This window comes from Solea solea, chromosome 12 (assembly GCF_958295425.1).
Source record: "Solea solea chromosome 12, fSolSol10.1, whole genome shotgun sequence".
Lineage (NCBI taxonomy): Eukaryota > Metazoa > Chordata > Actinopteri > Pleuronectiformes > Soleidae > Solea > Solea solea.
The window spans coordinates 10,990,977-11,012,146 of NC_081145.1; the positions used below are offsets into that span (position 1 = coordinate 10,990,977).

Genomic DNA, 21,170 nt, shown 5'->3' on the forward strand with positions numbered 1-21,170 from the left:
AGGTGAAAGAATCCATGCCAAACATTGAGTATTTGGTTTGGCTTTTGACTGATGTGAGAGCTTCAAGGATTTGAGCTGTTTGTGATGTTAAGTACCCATCGCTCCAACTACTCTTCTCATTTAAAGTTGTTGTTTTTTTGTTATCCTGCAGTGGGTTCATTCAAACCTCATTTCACTGTGTGAAGTTTTGTAATTAACTTGTGCTTAAGATAAAATACTTGTACAACTCCGGGCACACAACAAAAGGACTCCTGACTGCTGGTGTTCTTTGACAGGGCCGAGACCAAAGCCATGAAAATGACATGCATGCGTGTGGTGTTAATTTGCAGAGAGGGAGAACCTCTCCGCTCAGCTTTAATTTTACTTGGTGAGCCCCTGAGGTTTAATGTAATGCAGACTGATCTCCTCCTGTCAGTCCTCCACCGAGGTTCTGAGTGGAAATACGCTGCTGAGTTCTCACTGGCCTGTACCCAGCGTGTGTGGTGTGCAAACAAACCGCATGCAAGATGCTATCTCCAAACGACAATTCTGTCAATATTTGAATTAGTCATGTTGGGGCATGTGAGAGACATTTTAAAAGAGAGGAGTTCCAAGTGTCGTATGTATTTCTGCTTGGACAGTGGCCCTCGTGTGTGTCTCATTTAGACTGGGGCGTTGTGTAGGCATGTATATTCTACTCACACTGAGAAGCAGGCACTTGTTCTCCTTGATGGCACCCAGGCAACCGAGAAAGCCCGTTACCATGACAATGGCTCCAATGGCGATTACCATGTTGGCAGCTGACAGTTGGGGGAATGAGGGTGAGAAGGTGGCGAAGCTGCCTTGAGACACAGAGAGCCAGATGCCCACACCGAGCAGCCCGCAGCCACATAACTGCAAGACAAAAGATGAACAAGGTGAGAAAACACATAAGTCACCATATTTTCAGGGTTAGCGCTTAACGATCAGAGTCAATGCAGCTTTCAATTGACAGATTAGGCTCATGATGACAAAACCTCCTCATTGATATAGTAATGTATGTAGTATAGGTCGAAAACAACTCAAATCCTAGTTCAGAAAACACACAGCAACAGGCTCAATTCCATTCTGGCTGCCTTGGGGATTTACCCATGCAGCCATCCATTACACAACACTGCTCAAAATGACAAGAGGGCTCACACCAATTACAACTATGATAAGCCAATAACTGCTCTGCATGAGATTAGAGCAAAAATTGGACTTGGGCCGTCATGGTTTGGCTCGTTTGAGCTGATTACGGTAAATCCAGAACAAACAGATGTAATTACTGCCATTTCATATAATGAAAACTTCCAAAAACCTCATGTAGGCTAGTCGGAATTAACCAAAGGGAGCAATTCCCTGATTCCTCCCTCGCTCCCTGCCAGGTCTCTAGTGATGTGTGTGTGTGTGAGGTCTGCAATGTACATCCTTAAATGCAATAAAGTGTTTATGGCTTTGATTGGTGGAGTCGAGTGTCCACTCGCTGATGTGTTAGTCCATCTATCAAAGATAAGAGCCATACAACATGCCCACCACTTAGTGAAATATAGGTCTGAGAGCAAAGTGCCGGCATTTTTGGCTCCACCTAATAGAATGAAAGAGTAACGGCAATTCTGCCATGAAAAACTAAATGAAGCAGAATATGGGAAGGCACCATGTTAAATCATTGTACCGCTGCGCTACCTGTTTGTCCACACTGCCCTCTCCTTTGTTTCTGCCAGTCCCAAATGTGCACCTACTGTGCAAGCAAACAACACACACCACAATAAAACAATGAATCCACATGTCATTGATTTTCTTGAGATGAAAAAAAAGAGGTATTAAGTATAACAAAAAATGTGCTTAAAAAGTCCAATTACCTATATTGTAAGTGTAGTTAAAGTTTGAATTATAACACACTTTTTCAGCTATGTTGCACCACGGGCAAACAACCTAACGACAAGGCTACTGTATTGCAAGGAAGCTCTTATTGATGTCAGGTGATGTGTAACTGTAACTTTCGGGGGTTTTACTGCAACACTCACAAGGTGGTGAGAGACGCCGCAGGTCTAATGAGTCCACCGGGATCTGTGGATATGTAAAGTTCAAGCAACCCCCATCCCTCCCCCCCATATGTCACATCGACTCACCCTCATTAACCTGTGACCTTTTGAGGTCCTTTTGAGGTCCAACGCCACCGGGCAGATAAACGATACACTTGCTCTCGTGGAAGGCTCAAATGTGGCTAGAAGTAAATAAGTGAGGATACAGAGAGAAAGAAACAGGACTGTGTGTGTGTGTGTGTGTGAACGGATGCCAATGGATAAAAGACTGCTCAGATTCCGTGGTGTGATTCTGTGAAAGTTCTGCCAAAGAGTTTGCGCTGCTGTCAAGGTCAAAATCAGGGAGAGCGAGCACACACAGCCCGTCAGCTTTTGAGAGGACACTTGTTTTAAATAAATGAAGTAAAGAAACAAAGTAAATAAAGTAAACAAAAGGGTTTCGAAAGCCAGAATATATAGGAGTCTTAGGCCACTCCGGTGAGAGAGAGACAGAGAAAGAGAGAGTGCCCGAAAGACTTCCAATCATCTATCATCTAAATAATTCAGAAGCAGCTGTATTCGTTCGAAAGCACTGACTGGCCATTTGCGCTTCCCTGATTAGAAACGGGAAAAACAAAAGCTTCAATTGAAAATGCTCGTGAAGGTCACGTCCCCCATACAGAGCGGCTAATGTATGGAATCACAGCTGGCACTATTCAGAAGCCCAGGTTATATAGAGCATGAGGAGGAGTTCAAGGAAGCAGAGGAGGACTTATAAATTTGGGAGGCACAGGTAGATTTATAGCTAGCGCGGGGGGTGAGGGGACCGAGGGGTATGAGAGGGATGCAGTGTCTTCACGTAATTGTGCTTAATGTCCAGTGAAGGGAGCTCGTCCAACTGCGTCACTCCCTTAAGTGACTGCGAAACCACCCAGCCCACACTCAATCTGTTGGAGCGTGGTCTAATCTCTGTCCTACCGCTATTGGCATTACCACCACTACTACTACTACCACTACTACTACTACTACTACTACTACTACTGCTGCTGCTGCTAATGCCACGGCAACAACGCACTTTAATCAGAGCCAAAGGAAATTCCTCCATTGTAAGCTCTGATCTCGTATCTTATCTGACCATGGCATGTGCCACTGGGCTTGACCCTAAGTCCAGCTGCTGAGCTCCTTATTTTCTTTCAATTCTGAGACGGTCATGTTTTGATATCCCATCTGCAGGAAAGGATCCAGGGATCCGCAACCGCTGATGAGGTTTGGAAACAGTCACAGAGAAGGCTTATATCATTAAGACATCAATCAGAGCTTAGAGGATGCTGTGGGGTTATGATTTACTTTTAAGTTAGAAACAAATTGGACTTTTACCACTTTTATAGGGACAAAATAGCAGTTTATGTAATTATTCTTTAACCTGTGGCCTTTGCATACCAGATTTGTGCCTTAATAACCTTCTTTAAATCATCAAACTGTCTGACTGAAATCCTAAAGATGCTGAACCTATCAAGTGCTTGTTTTTCTTTTCAGTCTTGGCTCACTGAACACCTAATCAGCTAATCATCGCGTCATGCTGACTCCTGTTATTAGCAATTCCGTGCCACGGCCTTCAGTCAGTACACTGACTCATGCGAGGCTGTTTCTGATCAAAGAGCATCCCTTAAAATTACACATGTGATCTGACTGGATCGTTAATTCTAACAAAAAAAAATCTATTTCTGTACAACTGGACATGGTGTGATTTTACACCAATTATCCAAAGAGAGCGCCAGTATATGGGTGTTTGAGCTGTTATCCTCTGGATCCTTGTTTGAGACGTCGCAGGGCAGCTGACGCAGCAGAGGGTGACACATGCTTGTCGCGAGGCCCACAGCCATCGCAGCGTTAACAAGTTCACCAATTCTTAAATTTCATATGACTGGAAAGTACATTCGACTGTTGACGTTGTCATGTTCCCATCTACATGTGCAGTGTCAAGATGCCTCCTGCCAATTTCTCACTTTATATTCCAAGCTGATAAGAACATATTGTTCAGTGGAGATGATTAAAACATTTGCTTTCTGTTTATAACTCTGAATTGAGTTTAGAAAGTTAACAGCACCTCTGACAGCAGAGTGGGATGCTGGGAGGAGGCTGAAATAACGTGACCTTTTCATACACGTCGGGTAACATTGTGAGAGCATCTCCAAGGCAAGGTGGAAAGGAGTCTAGTGTCTAAATGTCATTTGTGAGCGAGGACAGAATGGTGGCCAGCAGAGGAGAGCAACATTAACTGTCAGGTTGGGGGAAATTGGAGGACATGAGACGGTGGCTCTATCAAGCTGAATGAATGGGATGCTGCTTTTTGGGCCTTGTAACAATCTCGGGGTGGAAATAATTGCAATGATACTCCGTGAAGCAACTGTGTGGACCCCTTCTGAACTGCAGGGACAGGTGAGGGAGGTTAACCGTGGAGGTGAGTGAAAGAGGGAGAGACAAGAGAGAGAGATTGGACACACAGATGTGATGTGTGTGTGTGTGTGTGTGTTGGAGAAAAGAGAGGCTGACCCTCTGTCCAAGAGAGTCGCTGACTCAGGGAATTATCATTTTCTGCAGTAACTGGTTCAGTGACACAGAACAACCTGACATTGGACCAAGCTTGAAACCTCTCGGAAAGAAAAAGGGTGGGAGAGTGGCGATGTGTCCTGTTGTAAAGAATGTCAAATTACTCCTGTGCTCTGTGGCTGCTGCCATGTCAAGGGTGTCCAACATAGTCCAGAGAAAGTGTTTGTGAAGTTTTGGTTCTGCATTATCATTAAATAATCTCCTGTGCCCTTTAGTCCACCTCAGTCTTCATTCTCATTATATAAAAAAAAAAACAACAACACAATCCTTTGCCTTATGGAGCATTGATTTTTTTCTGAAATGAAGACAGAGGATATTCACCTCAGACAAAAGAAGATTTTCATTTCTCAGCATGTGATCCCACAAGCCCGTGATTTATGTTACGATATAAATACTAAATGGGAGGCCAACAGAAGCACAGAAATATAAGCTTAACAAGCCAGCTGTAAATATCAAATAGCGAGCAACAACAGAAACACTGAAATAAAGACCTGTATTTTCTGCCCGGCAAAAAGGTTCTGTTTGAGGCACATCATAAAAAAAAGAGTCATTTTAAAAGTAAATTCTCCATTTCACCTCTCTGGTGTGTGTACCTGTCAGAGAAAAAGAAAATGCTATATTTTTTACTGTTGTCCTCTGTGGTCACAAAATAAACAGAGGCTCCAGTGACACAGAACAACAACAACAGTATATTTAATTTTATATCATTTTCTCTTTGAATCAACCTGCCAATCCTCACTCGCCTGCTGAATTCAAGTAAACATCTCTATAACGTATTTGTAACATAACAAATGGTGTGTGTGTGCTTGTCAATTACAGTTGGAAGCTGCAGTCGTGCTTCACGGAGGTTTTATGTAGTATTTCATTTCACAGTGCCACCGAATCTAGAATTTTTTACAGGCATTTTAAGCTTACAGGGTAATAAACCAGTTTGAATATTAAAATAACCACTTAACCAACACTTGGGACAAAAACGCTGCTTCAAAAGTATATCGAGGATGAGAAACAGACTTGGTAATAGTGACATTAAAGTGCCCATTTGGCAGAAAACTAATCCTCAACCATTACATTATGAAGCTCATGAAACCCCCTACCCATGTCTCCCCAGGCCTTCTAAGGCCATCCTATATTCCCCAGTGGATAGCACACAGCCAATGCCAGTTGTATAACAAGTAAATTATTCACAGAGTCTGCGATGGTGGCTCAGGGAAACTGAGCTTTCAGGCTCAAAATAAACACTGCATGAATTCAAAGGGCTGAGACAGATGTGGAGTGTAAGATTAAAGAACTATATCCGACTCGTTAAAGTTCCACTCACCGAGTGGGGTCCTGGCAGACTCACACAGTGTGAAAGATTACCTAGAAAATTACACCGCCTGACAGCCTGATCACACAGTCCGCAGCTTTCTTTGAATATGGAGTTTGTACACAACAACCCATCTTTTATTTCTCCACACATCTTAACTGACTTTCAGCATCTGCCTTTTCGTTTTTTGTGCTCCTGAGATGATGCAAGTGTGGAGTTCTCACCTACCGACAAACACTCTGACAAGCATTCAGAACGGTGCGAGTCTGCGGTGCTTGTTGTACACTTTCAAACACTCACATCTGTGTCATAGGAACCAGATCACAAATGAACAGCTCACGTCAGTTCTGCGGCTCCAGTGACAACTCATTCACAACATTCAGTGTGGGCAGCAACAAATAAATCAATGTATGAAAAACAAGGATATTGTTTCCTTCATGAAGGAAGTCGATAAATGGTATGCAGCCAGCTAATCAGTTAAATGAATCATTTAATTTACTTTACTATCCGGGTATTACATATGTGCCATTTCTGCTGCACAAGCCAGGGAAAACAAGCAGTGACCAAGCAACGGCACGACTAGTGACTAGTTTCACTGGTAAGTTTTTGTGCTAAGACAAAAACCTATTCTGCGACAGCACTAATCAGATCCTCAGTGTGGCTTAGTTGTGTTCACGGTTGACACCTGCACTTAAAGCTACCCGCTTGTGATCAAATCACCAGGGACAGATGTTAACACCGGGTCTCACCAGAGCATCCGAGGTAGGAGCCTTAGATTTCCCTATTTAAGGTTCTTCAGCGACACACCTGTCAATGACACGGGGGTCTAACGAGAAGAGCTGAGAGGCCCCTTCGCCACAAAGTGACTTAAAATCAATTTGGGCAGAGATTGCTAAAAGCCTTTCTTTGCCTGTCCAGAGCTATTCTGTTGTCTGCGCTGACACGTCCACACACTTGGACACGTGAAAACAGCCTCTACCCTTTAGAGAACAAGACACACACACACAAATAGTAAGCACAATGGTAGAAAAAATCTGTATTATGGCGTGTTTCCATCATGGTACAGTACGGTATGATTTGGAACGGCTAAGCCCTTGGTCAGGCTTGTGCTCAATCGAGACCATTACCTTTACATGGTAAGCGGGGTGCCGCGCTGTGCTCGGGTCTAGCTCCACTCGTACCGTACCATTTCTCTGGTACCCCAAGGGAAGGGTACCGAAAAATGGAGCGGTACCATACTGAACCATCGAACCATTCCACATGATGGAAACAAGCATCCCTGACTAATTCTGGTTAGTTCTTTACCATTCCAGCAAGACTCTCCCATCAGCCCAGCAAACCCAGAGGCACTTCAATTATGCATTGAGAGCAAGTATGAGAGCACTGTGAAGGAGAAAGTCATCCCATGATTGGAGCTGAAAGGGAGGCAGCTCCTCTTGCCACAGTCAGTCAGGGAGACTAGGAGCGTGGATGGAGTGAGAGATGTAAAATGGGCTCTGCAAGGGAAGCACAGAGTACTAAAGCAGAGAGCCAGAGGACAAAGCCCCGGTCCAAATTCCAATAAACAATGTCACGGGAGAGAAAAGATTTACTTCTTCGTGTTATGGATGTGGTGCCGCTGCAAGGATGGCAGCTGCTGTGACTCAGTGCCATCTCATTCTCGTCAGTTTAGAACGGATGCTCCGAAACCCAGCGTGCACAGTTCTTTCAAGAGATGAAGGACAGCAATAATGCCAGTGATGCTCCAATGACGACATTGAGATATAGATTTACAAACAGCCTATGACAAAGGAGAGTTTCGCACACAAGGTGCTCATTAAATGTGAATACTGCCACTCGCTGTTAACATCTGAGGTGCTTATGAGGATATCTTCGAGGTAAAAAAAAAATCAAATATCCATTTATGTGGAGGCTTTTATGAGGACATGTTTGCCTCCAAAGCCTGTGGAGGCAAACAAACATTTGGCTGGTATAAATATCTCACTCTGGTCCGCCAGTGCAGCCATGCTGAAAGTCCTTAGAGGCAGGCAGACGGTTGGACAATCTCCCATTGAGTTTCGGTTGAAGGGCTTAATGACTATGCTGCCTCAGCAGAGGTTATGGATGGCAGGAGACTTGTATATTAGACAGGTTAGACACTCAACCTGCTCCCCACACAGTACCTAGAGCAGGTGGCAACCAAAGGGCTCAAAGAAATGGGGAATCCCTAATGCACAACATGGCTGCTAGTGAGCTGTAAGTAAAAGGGAGAGTGTCGGGCTCAGCACATTTTCTCTGCTCCTTTTCATGCCTTGCTGTATCAAAATGAGCCAAAGACTCCAGGTCACCGTGAAAGGCGGCAGCTAAATGGTGGTGTATGGGGGCATCTGCTCCTGAGAGTTCCCCCAACAGAGCTGTCCATATGCTTAATACACCCACTCTCCCCACTTTAACAAAAACACCAACATAAGTAGTGACAACATCAACAACCACGGCATCATTTGTTCTTACTAACGGGCACAGGGACTGTGCCGGCTGAAATGGGGGTGACCTTGGCTGGTTATACGTTTGAACTTGCCAGAAGAACAAAACATGTCATTATGCGTGTATTTCATGTGTCTAACAAGTATTGGTCTAAATTGAGCTGAAAAGGAACCATGGGAATTCTCCCTGGAAATAAGCAGAGCTCTTGGGCAAAAGCGTATTGCGACGGTCAGTCTGTCTTACCCTTCTGCAAAACGAGCCTGCTGGTTTCAAATCAGGGAAGCACAGTGGCAATATGTGTGCCTGTGTGTGTTTAGCAGTGGTATATGTATAAGATGATTTATCATCTCATTTCGCTTGGAAACCACATGGAGTGGGCGTGTGGCCTTGCTGCAGGGATGGTCTGAGTCCTGCACAGCTCACTAAGGTCTGACCTGTTGCTGCTACGACTAGAACACAACATCCATTAGGGACACGGGGGCAAGCACATAGCCTGCAGCACTTTACCACAATGTCATAAAGGCTTATTACTCTGACTCCTAATGAACAGGAGGGGATTCATTTGCCACGGGGTGTAGTGGCTGGAACCCAAAACAAATAGGAGGGCATAAAGTGAAGCCTAAATCTGTAACTGTGCAAAAAAAAAAAAAAAAAAAAAAACCATGCTGCGTCTATTCATATTTGTGCATTGAGATGGTTAGTAGAGGAGTGGAACAAATTTTCAATAAATGAATACGAGTAAAATAGAGAACATCGGAGCATGCATGTATGGTGGTACTGTGAATGGCAACACTCTTGTTATGTAATTCAAGGCATTAGGCATCCCTGGAGAGACAAAAAGGAAGATGAAGGCACAAAATATGCACATCCGCTTAAGTGGAAACTACAGCAGCAGGTGGATGCTGAAAAAGAACTGGGGATATTTTCACTGAAAGACAAATAATCAATAGTTCTTGTGCATGTAATGCCACGGGGTATACAGCATCTTCACTGCATTTATAAAAGGATTTTTAATAACCCCTTTCTCTTCATTATCGTAACTTGCTCACCACACGTTTAGAGGTGTGGTAAGTGAAGATGTAGGAAGAGGTTTGTTAATGTTATACCATTTGCTATCAAGTAATGAAAGCCATATAATGCATTTTATTACTATACATTTCCTGTTAGTCCATTTCTAGCTCCTCTTACAGTCGGTTTGTCCCCCTCTCGATTCTTTCCTGCTCTAGGTGGATCGACATTTTTCCTACCCATTTTTAACCAAGCATGTTGCAGAAAATCCTGTAATTTATGCCATAATTTAAGCTGTATTACACTACAAAAAGCTTTGGGAACATTTCAGGTCAGCTGGAATAAGGACACTGCCTCTTTCTAGATCTTTCTACAGGTTACAAGCAGCACAAATCCTGGGAAATCCACCTGATTCTTTGAATGTGTGCCTCAACTGACTTCAGTTTGGGGAAGATAAACTTAGAGTGCGAGAGAACTTGGAGGGACCTTGCATTGTAGAACGTCAATCTGTATTCTTACAGATGCAGTGCCTCTGTGGGATGGAACTCCGTCTGCATCTGCTCCTCATCCAGAGGCGAAGAGGAGGAAAGTCATACTATTTCATCTTTAGCATCACAGCTGGAGTCTTGTCTCAAGGCCAAAAAGCGCATCCATCATTTTCATAAAACCTATTGTTATGCTAGACAAGACAGAGAGGTAAAAAAAAAATGGAAAGAAAGGAAGCTATTGACGCAAGCAAAAGGATTCTTAAACACCGTACCCCAGTTATTGCTTAATGCAGCCCAAGTCTTTAAAGTCTCTTTGTTTGGCTCCTCTCGAACGGAATCCAACTGCCTCTTTTATAGTCATTCACATCCAGTTTGAGTGGGATGACGTGGCCGAGAATTAGGAGGCATGGTGTGCATCTCTGGCTCATTGAGGATATGAACGTTTTCAGGAAGAGCTTCCAAAGGAAGTGACCTTCAGTCAGCATATAAGAGAAGTGAAATCTCTCTGTCACACACACCGCTATCGCAAACCACGTAGGTCTGAGGAGAACTGCAATATTACGCCCCCATCCCCACCCCCCTGATGAAAAGGGTCATGCATTAGTGGCAGTTTGATGACATCGAAAAGCCTCCTTCACTGGCTCTGCCCGTGTTCCGCTCCTCTCCTATTTTGCCCTAAATGGCTCATTGGAAGTGTCTTTACAGTTGACATACTAATTAGCACAGAAGGGAAATGGACTGTGTAACTACTCTTTTCTGGTCAGCCAACCTCTGCATCCCTATCAGCCTCTCATCTCAGCACACTGGCCTGCACAGAAGAGAGGCTAAATAATGGGAGGACATCAATTCCTGTATTAATGCTGTGATATAACCATAGCCATAGTATTCGCTGTAACAGAGAGGAGGAGGAGGAGGAAGATATCCAGCAGAGGGAGGATAAATGAGGCTCCATTCATCTGCATTGAGGACACTGTAATACGACTCCATCAGTATTGCTGAACAATGAATCGATTATTAATCGATGACTAAATGAACAACTATTTTGATAATTGATTCATCAGTTTCAATTATTAAACCAATATTTCCAATTGTTTAAGCTTCTTAAATGTGAGTATTTTCTTTATTTCTTTGCTCTGGATAACAAAGAAATCATTAAAAGTGAATCATTTTAGTTTGTGGACAAAACAAGACATTGGAGAACCTCATCATTTCCAGGTCTGACGAACACCGACCAACATTTTTGAAGGTTTTCTGATATTTTATGGACCAAACGATTAATCGACGAATCGAGAAAATAATCGACAGACTAATCGATTGGTTGCAAAATAATCGTTAGTTGCCGCTCTATCCGTCAGTGACCTCCACTGTTAAGTCATCAACTACCACAGTTCTACATCTGGAGTAAATGCCAGCGTCAGGAATTATACAAGGACATTACAAGTACAAAGGTTGAAAGCATCAATAAGATGAGGTTGAACAGCCTAACTTCTTGGTAGAAACAGCGCTCATGTTTTTGAAGGCACGGGATAACTAGTATGGATGACGCGCTGTCAGAGGAACATAGGGATCAATGCATGGCTCGGAGAACAGGGCCGGAATAAATCAATACTCATTAGATCGACATTAAAGTCTGTCAGAAAACAAATAATCCGTACTCCAAGAAGTTGCCATGAGCTCACACGAACCCTTTTAACATTATATAGTGTGTGCTGTTGCCCAATAAACATGAGCAAGATGGAGGGCCTGTTTCAAAATTGGGCAACCTGAGAAGCTTTTGGGTCACATGGTGGTGAGCAGGGTGGGGTTTCAGTCGTTTCAGTTGCTCTATTGTACACACACACACATTCAGCTGCCTCCGCACACCCCAAAAGTGTGCACATTTTATAACACTTATCCAGTTATGGCTCTAAAATGCCCAGCAGAGACATCAAATATGTGCATGAAAAGTATTACGGTCATTCATTTTAATGACTACTTAACTCATCTTCTTTTACAGTGTTCAGTTTCTAATTTCCTTTTTCTTGCAGTCGTCCCATTCATCTCTAAAGTTTCTCTGAACCTTTTATAATTTTAATGAAAATGTATCTACACTCTATATATATTTTCTATAACAGGTATTTAATTAGTAGCAAACCTTTTAAATATGAATAACAAGAATATGAGCTTTGGAGTATTTAAAAAAAGAAAAACACCCTACAGTGGCACTAGGTATATGGTAAAGGTAGATTCATATATTGGTATGGCTGATATTTTTTGACAGGCATTTTTAGTAACCTGCAATTGCCGATTACATTATTCCATATTTCGGCCTATTTCTGTTCTCAGAAACATGACAAATGCTGTTAAGTGCACTGAGATCTCATCATTTCAAATCACGTAAGATAGATCCGTCATCTCGTGACACGTTCTAATTGCATTCTAGCGCACGTCTCTGCGTATGGAATGTAAATACAACACAGTACATATCTTACGACATTTTCGACGAAGCGGAGCTTCCCTTGCTGTCTTAGAGCAAATGGCCACTGGTGAATGGCGCGCGGGGCCGTGCGTGTCTGTGCTGTCACCGTGTTACATGTGTTTCCCTTTCCCAGTGACCCCTCAGTCATCACTTGAAGAATTCTAACAGTTGGGTTGAGGCCAGTTTGTCATCAGACGCAAGTTCAAAGACAAACCTAACTGGGGGATCGGTTTCAACAAAGTATTGTATGTAATTTCTGTATGTGATTTCCACACCACAATATTGGCTAGGAGCTTGGTTGTGACCTAAAACACGGGATCACATTCAGAGAGTGTAACATTTTATCAAGGACCTTCAACTATGAAATGTGCTCAAAGAGTCTTTCAGTTTCTTTTTTATAGTCACTGGAGCTGGACACAAACATTGCAGTGGTGCCAAAAATAAGTTGCACGACCACAGAGCCACTTTCAAGCGCGACCATTTTCTAATTACGTCAGCCAAAAAGTTTAAGCAGGGACATGGAAGGCGGATGTAGGACAGGGCCTTTTTAACATCAAATTCATTAAATATGTAACTGTTTCAGTCTCCCTTTGTCAGACGGTTTCTCTTTTTCCAGTACTAGCAGTGAAGACTGCAAAGCATGAGAAAGTCCCGTTTATGAGTTGAAGGTTTATTATTCAATCCTTGGGGGAGGCATGACGTCACGTGATTATTTGGAAATTAGGCGATTTTGTTTACTCAGCTTCAAAATGTGGTGATGATGCATTTGATATTGAGGCTGAGCGTCTTTCACGCGGGGAAACTCTCCTCGATTAAACACACGCTGACAAAAGTCACCGTATCTCTACAAACACGACAAGAGTAACAAGCACAGATATAATAACCTTTACAAACACCTGTCACGATTGTATCTTCCACAATCAGTTTCCCATCGAGTGCCCGTGTATGAGGGAGGAATCGCTTGACTCCTATAGAAAGCATTACATTTGTAGGTTTCTTGGAAGTATCACTGTAACCGAGAACCATGTCAGTTTGCGGTCTTGCAGAGCAGAACCTGTGTGAAGTATGCTGTATTTCCTTATGTTCTCACACCTTCCTCTCTACTGTATACTGCTGGCGTAAAGCTGCAGACAGTGACGGCTCGTGTTGGAGATATTACAGCAGAGGCCACGTTAAACTTCCACCTCACATGTCGTAACAAGGCAGCTCATCGTCAGATTCAATTTCTGTTTATGCTGTAGGCTACTTCATGTACACACGTGTGCATGTGAATGTGCAAAAATCCATTTTGGTCTCTGCTGCTTCCAAGAATAGAGAGGTGTATGTGACGAGTGTGTGTGTGTGTGTGTGTGTGTTTCATGCCTCTCTGGCTGCTTTTGTTAAGGTGTCCCTGTGGGAATATGGTGGCCTCGGGCTGATTTAGAGACCTGTCATGCAAGCCTGTGATCCAGGTCAGTGTCAGGAGGCTAAGCTAGGTCAGCCCCCCGGAAAGGAAATGACAAGTAAGCAAAAACCTTTCCGTGTAACTTCCTGTCAGGCTAAATTCTTCTTCTAGAGTGACACCCAGTTATTGAAATGAAAGACAAATGGGGGAGAAGGAGAACCTGCATGCTGTGGGTTTTATGAAGGAGTTGACAGCCGATGGATTCATATGTTGAGTCTGCTCAGAACAGAAGTTTAGTGGTACGTGAAACTGTGTCCTATTTTCTATTTGCAACCAAAAAACATTCACAGTTCTAAAAGAAGCTGAACTAAATGATCGCAGGCATAAAAGCACAGAGCTTAGTGGACTTTCTAAGGTAAAGCCGCATTGTGCAGTGACATTGCATTTTGTAATGAAAATCCTGAACGCATGATAAACTAATGAATACAGTTGCACATTTTTTTTCCAAGCAAAACTGTAATCATTTGGTGCAGTATGTGATAATCAACTAAAGCGGATGCCTCAATTAATACAAATCCTTTCAACATTTAGAACTACATTTATTTTGAGTATTCTAGCACAAATCTATACAAATATATCAGTTATGTAAATTTGACTGCACTAGAGATACAGTATCGGGTACCTGGTACTTTTTTAGTAGCTGAGCCGATACTGAAACGTGGTGTCGACAGACTCCTGTCCACTGATTGGCAGTGAGTGTTAGCACTGGAAGAGTCATGAGCGCGACTATAGATCAGTTAAAAAGACTTAAAACCCCAAACACATGCGTTAATCTCCAAACATTTAGCAAAATCTCAATATTTAACAGAAGCATCTGGTGCATTTAGCAACAGATCGCGAGCCACATCACAACCTCTTCTGCCCATATTGAGGAGGTACTACAGCGATGGAAAACAATACCAAACCGAGTCGTGCTGGGACTACATAGTGGAAAAGCACCAATAGAAACTATATAACATAAGTGTTACACTGACTCAAACATTACTGGGGTGAGGGGACATATGCTACTGGGATTATGGTATACCCAAATTATACAAAATATAAAACAATAGACAAAGGACAAAAAGAGGGGCTCATAAATCCTTTTTTCCCCTCCTTGCCCCATTGGATGTTGCAGTGATTTCAGACACTGAATCCATCTCAGATCTCAGTAAGGGCCATGTACAGCAGCAAGAACAAGACCAAGGCCACAATAATGATTTAGAGATATTGAAATGGAGGCAATGTTGATTTTGGTTGTCATAAAAAAGTATGAGGAACATAGAATGGAGTCAATAAGCATAATTTATGTCTGTTCTGTGTGTTTAGACATTTGCCGCCGTCACTGAGAACCTTATTTACCACTCATGACAAAGACCATTAGGTCTCCATGCTGGGTCAGTAAAACAGCGAGTCCCTCTGTCCCATATAATATAGTAAGGTCAGTTGAAGTCCAACCAGCCAGTGAACTAATTGCAGTGGTTATATATAGATGGCGCTGGCAAGCTAACTGGTCCAGGGGACCAAGCTGGGGCTCTGTCACAAGGTCTGCTGTGATTTACTGCAAGATCTTTAATCTAAAATCAGCCAATGGTGTAATGGAGCAGACGCTTTTCCATGACACAAACCAGAACAATGTTCGTGTCCCCATGGGTCAGGGAGAATAAGCGAAGCAATCTAAAATAAACGGAGGAAGATGAGATGTTATGGATCCACAGAAGGAGCATCGAGATAAAGAGGCAATAATACTTTTCTATAGCACAGGCACAACAAATATTATGGGCGAGGCAACACGGCATTTCGGGTCGGTTTTAGGGGTGCATTCAGTACGATCATTCAAGCTGTTATCAACACACAAACGTTATTATTTGGATCACAATCCCAACAGGGAATGAAATGTCGTTACATTTCATATAGGTTCTTCTGTTTTGCTAACTGTTGTTATTAGCTCATAGCTACATATGTACAGTTAAGTGCAGAGTAAATCATTTCTGCCACAAAACAATAGCAACAAGCCGGGTTTGATGATGTCAGAAAGCTGCGAGGGATCATGGGATTGCTGTTTTGTTGTCTTTTTTGGTATCAGTGTGTGTTTAAGCTTTACAGGGAGAGCTTCGGTGGGAGAACGTGCAGCAAATAGCAATGCGTACTGTATGTGATATCCATTAGTGACAAGACACACAGTGGCTGACTAGTAGTGCCAACTTTTTCCTTCAATAATCCTACGTTACCTTGAATAGAAACACATATTTCCATGGACTTCAGTAGTTTTTAAATATAATGCAAAAATGTTACATATTAGGTTGTTAATATGTTGACTATTCTGGGAGAAAGAACGAAAGTATGAATCGTTCGTTTACGGCTAAAACAAGTCACTTGATATGTACAGTATATGCAAAATGTATTGAAAGTGCAAACTCAAGGTTCTGCATTAAGAGAAGGAAGGAAGCACTTTCACAAAAAGTGACCTTGAAAATCAAATATATTAAGAAAGGAAAATATGTCTTGCTGTGAATAAAAAAAAATATAGTATGCAGCCGCACAAGTGAAACCAGGTGAGTGGAGGAATACAATTTTAAGTGACTACATGGCATAGGTTAATAACAGACATAAGTGCTGTATTTAAAGTGTTTTTGTTTCGTTTCAGTCTCATCTCATTCCTCTCAAGGGGAATCTGTGATTGGTGGAAAACAGAGCCTGCGCTTCAACTCTGGACACACACACACACACACACACACTCCTCACTCAAGTGTATGTGCTCCATGCATGACTCATAAAAGAAAATGGAAATAGGAACAGAGGGGAAAAAGAGATATTAGCACATTTGCAGTGATGTCTTCAGACAGCAGGAGTTTTTTCTTTCCCCACTACGGTCACAGCAAAGCAAAAATCACCAGGGGATGAAAAGACATCATCTATCTGTGACACTAAATCGTCAGCGCAGTGTACGACCACAAACACACACAACCCTTTACATGTGTGCGTATACCGTATGTGTGTGGATCGTGTCTACAACGGCTGGCAGAGGTGTATCGCTCTAAAAGTCAGGGACTAATTGATGTAAGCTACATCTGTCACCCGTGCTGCTCTTAGTAATCTTAGTAAACAGGCTTTCAGTGGTAATCCCTGTTACCTGAGCACAAATACAAGAGATTAAGATAGCTGGAGACTTTCAAGGCAGCCAGTCATAAGATTAAATCTAGTTTGGGATTTAAGAAAGACTGGCCTCTTAATGACCGTGGTTTCCTTTTACATTTGATTTAAACATATACATATATATGTAAAAAAAAGTAAACCTGTTTTTTTTTAATTCCAATCTTTTGAAGGTTTTGAGCAGACTGGTCAGTGTGTAGATTAGACTCTCTCTTGAAGAGCCCAGCTGGACTGGAGGGCAAATGATGGAATTTCTCTATAACCAAAAATGCAGAGCAAAGAGGAAGCCTTTCATGTTTGTGAAGGTTTCACATGTGGCTGACGGATGAATAAAAATGAGAAGCAGCGTTCATTCTCAATGCAGAAGCGGAAGAGGAAGAGGAGGGAGAGAAGTGCTCACTGGATTTTGAAAACACTTGGCCACAGCCTTTCATTTATTTAAGGTTGTTGAGTATTTTTGTAATCACAGACAACAATCTAATTAAAATTGTAGCAGAAACTCACATTTCTCACAAACCAAAGAAAAAGATCTTTTGCATTTCATGACCCAATGTTACTGTGGTCTATGGAACAGTGTGGTGTGACTGAAAGGGTGACACTGTGCATCCAAATACTTAAGCCACTGTAAGTTCGGCATAAAACATGCACATTTTTACAAGAATCGAGAGCTATACGCGCCAAATAGCCACTTGCGGAAACTCAACGCTCTAATTTTACGAAATTACCAAGAAACACCCATTTTCTGCCGCACTTGCTCACATCATCAGTGAAAAACAAATAAAAAAAGGAGGCAAATGGCTGCACCACAAGGGGAAATGACTCACTTGACCTCTTTGCTAAATTATACAAAAAAAATCATGCCTAATTAAGTTGAGTGGTTTCATATTCTTTTTCCCAGCACTGTGCTTTCCCTTTTCCCAAGTCACAGACTTACAACACCGACGGCAATAATCACTTCATTTCGCAGAGCCCTCCATTATGATCCTCCTTGAAAGGTTAGGCTGCATCCCCTGCGTCACCTCTTCAGAGAGCTGCTATTGTGTTGGCGCAGGCCTTTCAAATTATTTCAATGCAATCCATGTCGCTAAACCCATGTATACTAGCACAAAGTATATACTAATAAAAAAAAAGGCTTTTAAATTGCAGAGACAGAGAGACAGACGGACAAAGTAAGCTGAGGAGACAAACAGTGCGAGAGAACTGGAGAATTTAGAACAGCAACGTTGTGGAAATATTATGAAGCCATTATTCTTGCATCCTAATCTCTGCTTGTCCCTGAGGTGCATGACGATGTCACACAGGATCATCTTTAAATGAGCTCAATACGGGACAGTTTTCAGTGTTTGTTTAATCAACAAAATCACAAAATGAAAACAGACCACCAAAAAAAATCCAATAAAACAATAATAACATATTTCTCAATAAAAAAACAAGCCACAGGAATCTAATGAGACAACACGTAATATATTTAAAGGACATAAAGAGAAGATCTGTATGTAGAACACAACTCTCTTATTCCCGCAGTGCAACTGTCAATATTTAACGCCCTGACACGTTTTATTTTTGTTAACTCCAAACTATCATGTTCTGAACAGAATATACAATGAAAGTAGAGTAATTACTGCCATTACTGCATGTCCTGGGCATTATTGTGGCATTTGGGTGTGTGTGTGTGGAGATGATGGAGCTTCTTAATGCAGCGGCTTGGGCAAACCAGGCAGGATGTGGCTACTTGGAGACCCAACACAGTCTGGCTCAGAGAAGATGCTGTTTTGAGTACTACAGCTCTCTTTTGCCAGGTATGGAGGGTGCACTCGAGGGTAAGGGCCCTGCCTCGAGTTGTCAGTTACTGAGCTCTTCTGGGTCTCACCGTGAGGCCACTTTGAAAACAAACTGAAACCACTAGAAACTGTAAACGATATCAAGCTGAAGAAAAAGTGACAATAAATGAGTTGTCTTTGCCAGTGAAATAGATTTCTTGTAAAAAAAAACAAAAAACAAGGAAAGTCAGTGACTTCAACTACCAGAGTTTAGAACCAGCAGGTTCTTAAGTGATGTTGAATGGAGGTCACTTTTCCATTTTACTGCAAAGACAACATGAGGTGGTCAGTGAGTCAGCTGACACAATCCAGAGAGCCACCAGGAAAATATGTTTTGGTCCAATAGTTAAAGATGAAACGACTGCGAGACAAAATATGCTGTATAAAATATGTGTATGCAACACCAAAGAAGTGACAAGTGACAAAGAAGTGACAATACAGACATTTTTGAATGCGTGCCTCTCTCACTTTCTCTTGACTGAGTAAAAATCAAGTTTTGGAAGCATGTCAAGCAACACTTGCTTTTTGATAAAAAAAAAAAGTCTATTCTATAAAGGTTTGGAAAATACCTATTAGCACTTGAGGTAATAAAAAAAGAGTGAATCTGATAATGTGTTATAAATAAATAAACGTGGAGGAGTCAGTGTGCGGTGTTGGACTTCAAGCAAGCCGTGATATTTGCCTTGAAAGCAGAACTAGCGTTAACCTCTGATATGGAGTCCAGTATCATTCACTGGACAGACACTAACCAAATGACAGCTGATCTGCATTAAGACACAGACTCTCATTACCCTTTGGGAATAGGTTAATTGCTCTGGCCTTTGCTTTCGTGCCACATGCTACAGCGACATGGACCTGTACTCTGCGGCTGATAACGCAACCAGAACTGGTCAGAGGTCAGCCTTTGAAAAGTGATTGGTAAAAGTACTTGACAGTCCTAATATTGATCCTGTGTCACAACTTGTTGTTTTTAGAGGTGGGGGTGGGGGGGGGGGGTTATTGCACTTCCGTTACGCTGCAGGTTAACTGGCTCCTTGCCTCCTACTGGATATCAGGCAGAGGTGGTGGCAGCGGTGATAGAGGGTAGGTTCTCCCAACGTGGGGCCTGATCTATTAGGGGAAAAAAGGGAGCCTTCTTGATTGACGAGCTGCTCCACCTCATCCATCAGGCCTGGCACACAGAGGCCTGACACTGCCATATCCCTCCCATGTGGCTGGGGCTGCTACAACCCACAAGCTATATTTGCGAGCTGACATTAATGCCTTGCTCTCCCCCAACTATCTAAGCCTCTCTCGCTCACTCTCTCATCTTCCATGACGCTGCAAATCTATGGCCACCTTATCCCCTACTACTTCACTGCTGGTACGGTGCCCTACACTTTTATAGTCCCCGGGTGTTCTCCACATCACGCTCTCACAGCACGTGTGCATGTGCACCGACATATGAGTTGCATAAATAAGGAGAAGAAGCAGCTGCTTTGATTCCCGGCACAGACTTCCGTTCCTGCTGTGCAACAACTCATAGATTTTAAACAGTCATTTTATCCAAATGCCTGTTACGTGTGACGCCTTTAAACACGCGATACGATAAACCAGTATTTATCTGAAGGTAATTAAGTCAGCAACAAGGAAATAAGGTAGCCACCATATTGATGAAAATTAGAAAGTAAAATGACTTCCAGAGGGAGAGAGAGAGAGCAAGAGAGAGAGAGATGCCTATATTTCAGTCATTTGTCTGACGAGAACTGTCTAGTCTATTTACTTGCCCATTCCATCTTCATCTTCATTAGAGTCTAGTTGGCTGTTGATCCATGCTGTTCATTTAATTAAAACCCATAAGGAAGCAAGGCAGAGAGCAGCTCTTTTCTTTAACAAAAAAAAAAGAGGAGTCTAGAGAGAGACAAAGAAGGCTCTTCACAGTGGGGAGTCATGAATAAGATGGAAAAAAAAACACATAATATTGCTCCAGATTCAGGTCAAGGCGGAGAAGAAGCTGCAGCGTGCGCAGCTCACCTTGAGGCTTTTATTAAATAACGCCGAGGTTTAAGGCAGGAGAGTCTCAAACTGAACATCACTGATTAATACGACAAAGAGTAATAGTTAGACACACTCAGACGCACAGTAATTAATGGTGGCCTCACAAAAGAGCGGCTCACACAGCCTATAAGCTGAAAGATGCCCACAGAGTAAGCTACATTATACAGTGGACTGAGTGAGGAGCTACTGGGTCTTAAGTGATGTTTTATGGATTGACATTAAGAATCAGCCAGCTGTAAACCCAGCTTAGACATACTTATACTTATACTTCTCAATTCTGGTGAAAGCTGCGTGCAACATGGGAAACGCTCAGCCGAGCAACGGGGGGAACACAAATGTCTACACTGTAGGGACCTGTGTATAAGTTTCTGGCATAATTTCCC

The 21,170-nt window shown here is 42.5% G+C and overlaps 1 protein-coding gene across 3 annotated transcripts in view; it reads right to left on the reverse strand.

The window, feature by feature from the left end:
- tspan9a (tetraspanin 9a) overlaps nucleotides 1–21,170 on the reverse strand; it is a 144,864-nt gene that overhangs the window by 18,584 nt on the left and 105,110 nt on the right. For all 3 annotated transcript variants that reach the window (XM_058644314.1, XM_058644313.1, XM_058644312.1), the window contains one exon: nucleotides 682–873. In XM_058644314.1, coding sequence (XP_058500297.1) covers nucleotides 682–873 — 192 coding nt within the window. The remainder of the gene's footprint in view (nucleotides 1–681; nucleotides 874–21,170) is intronic.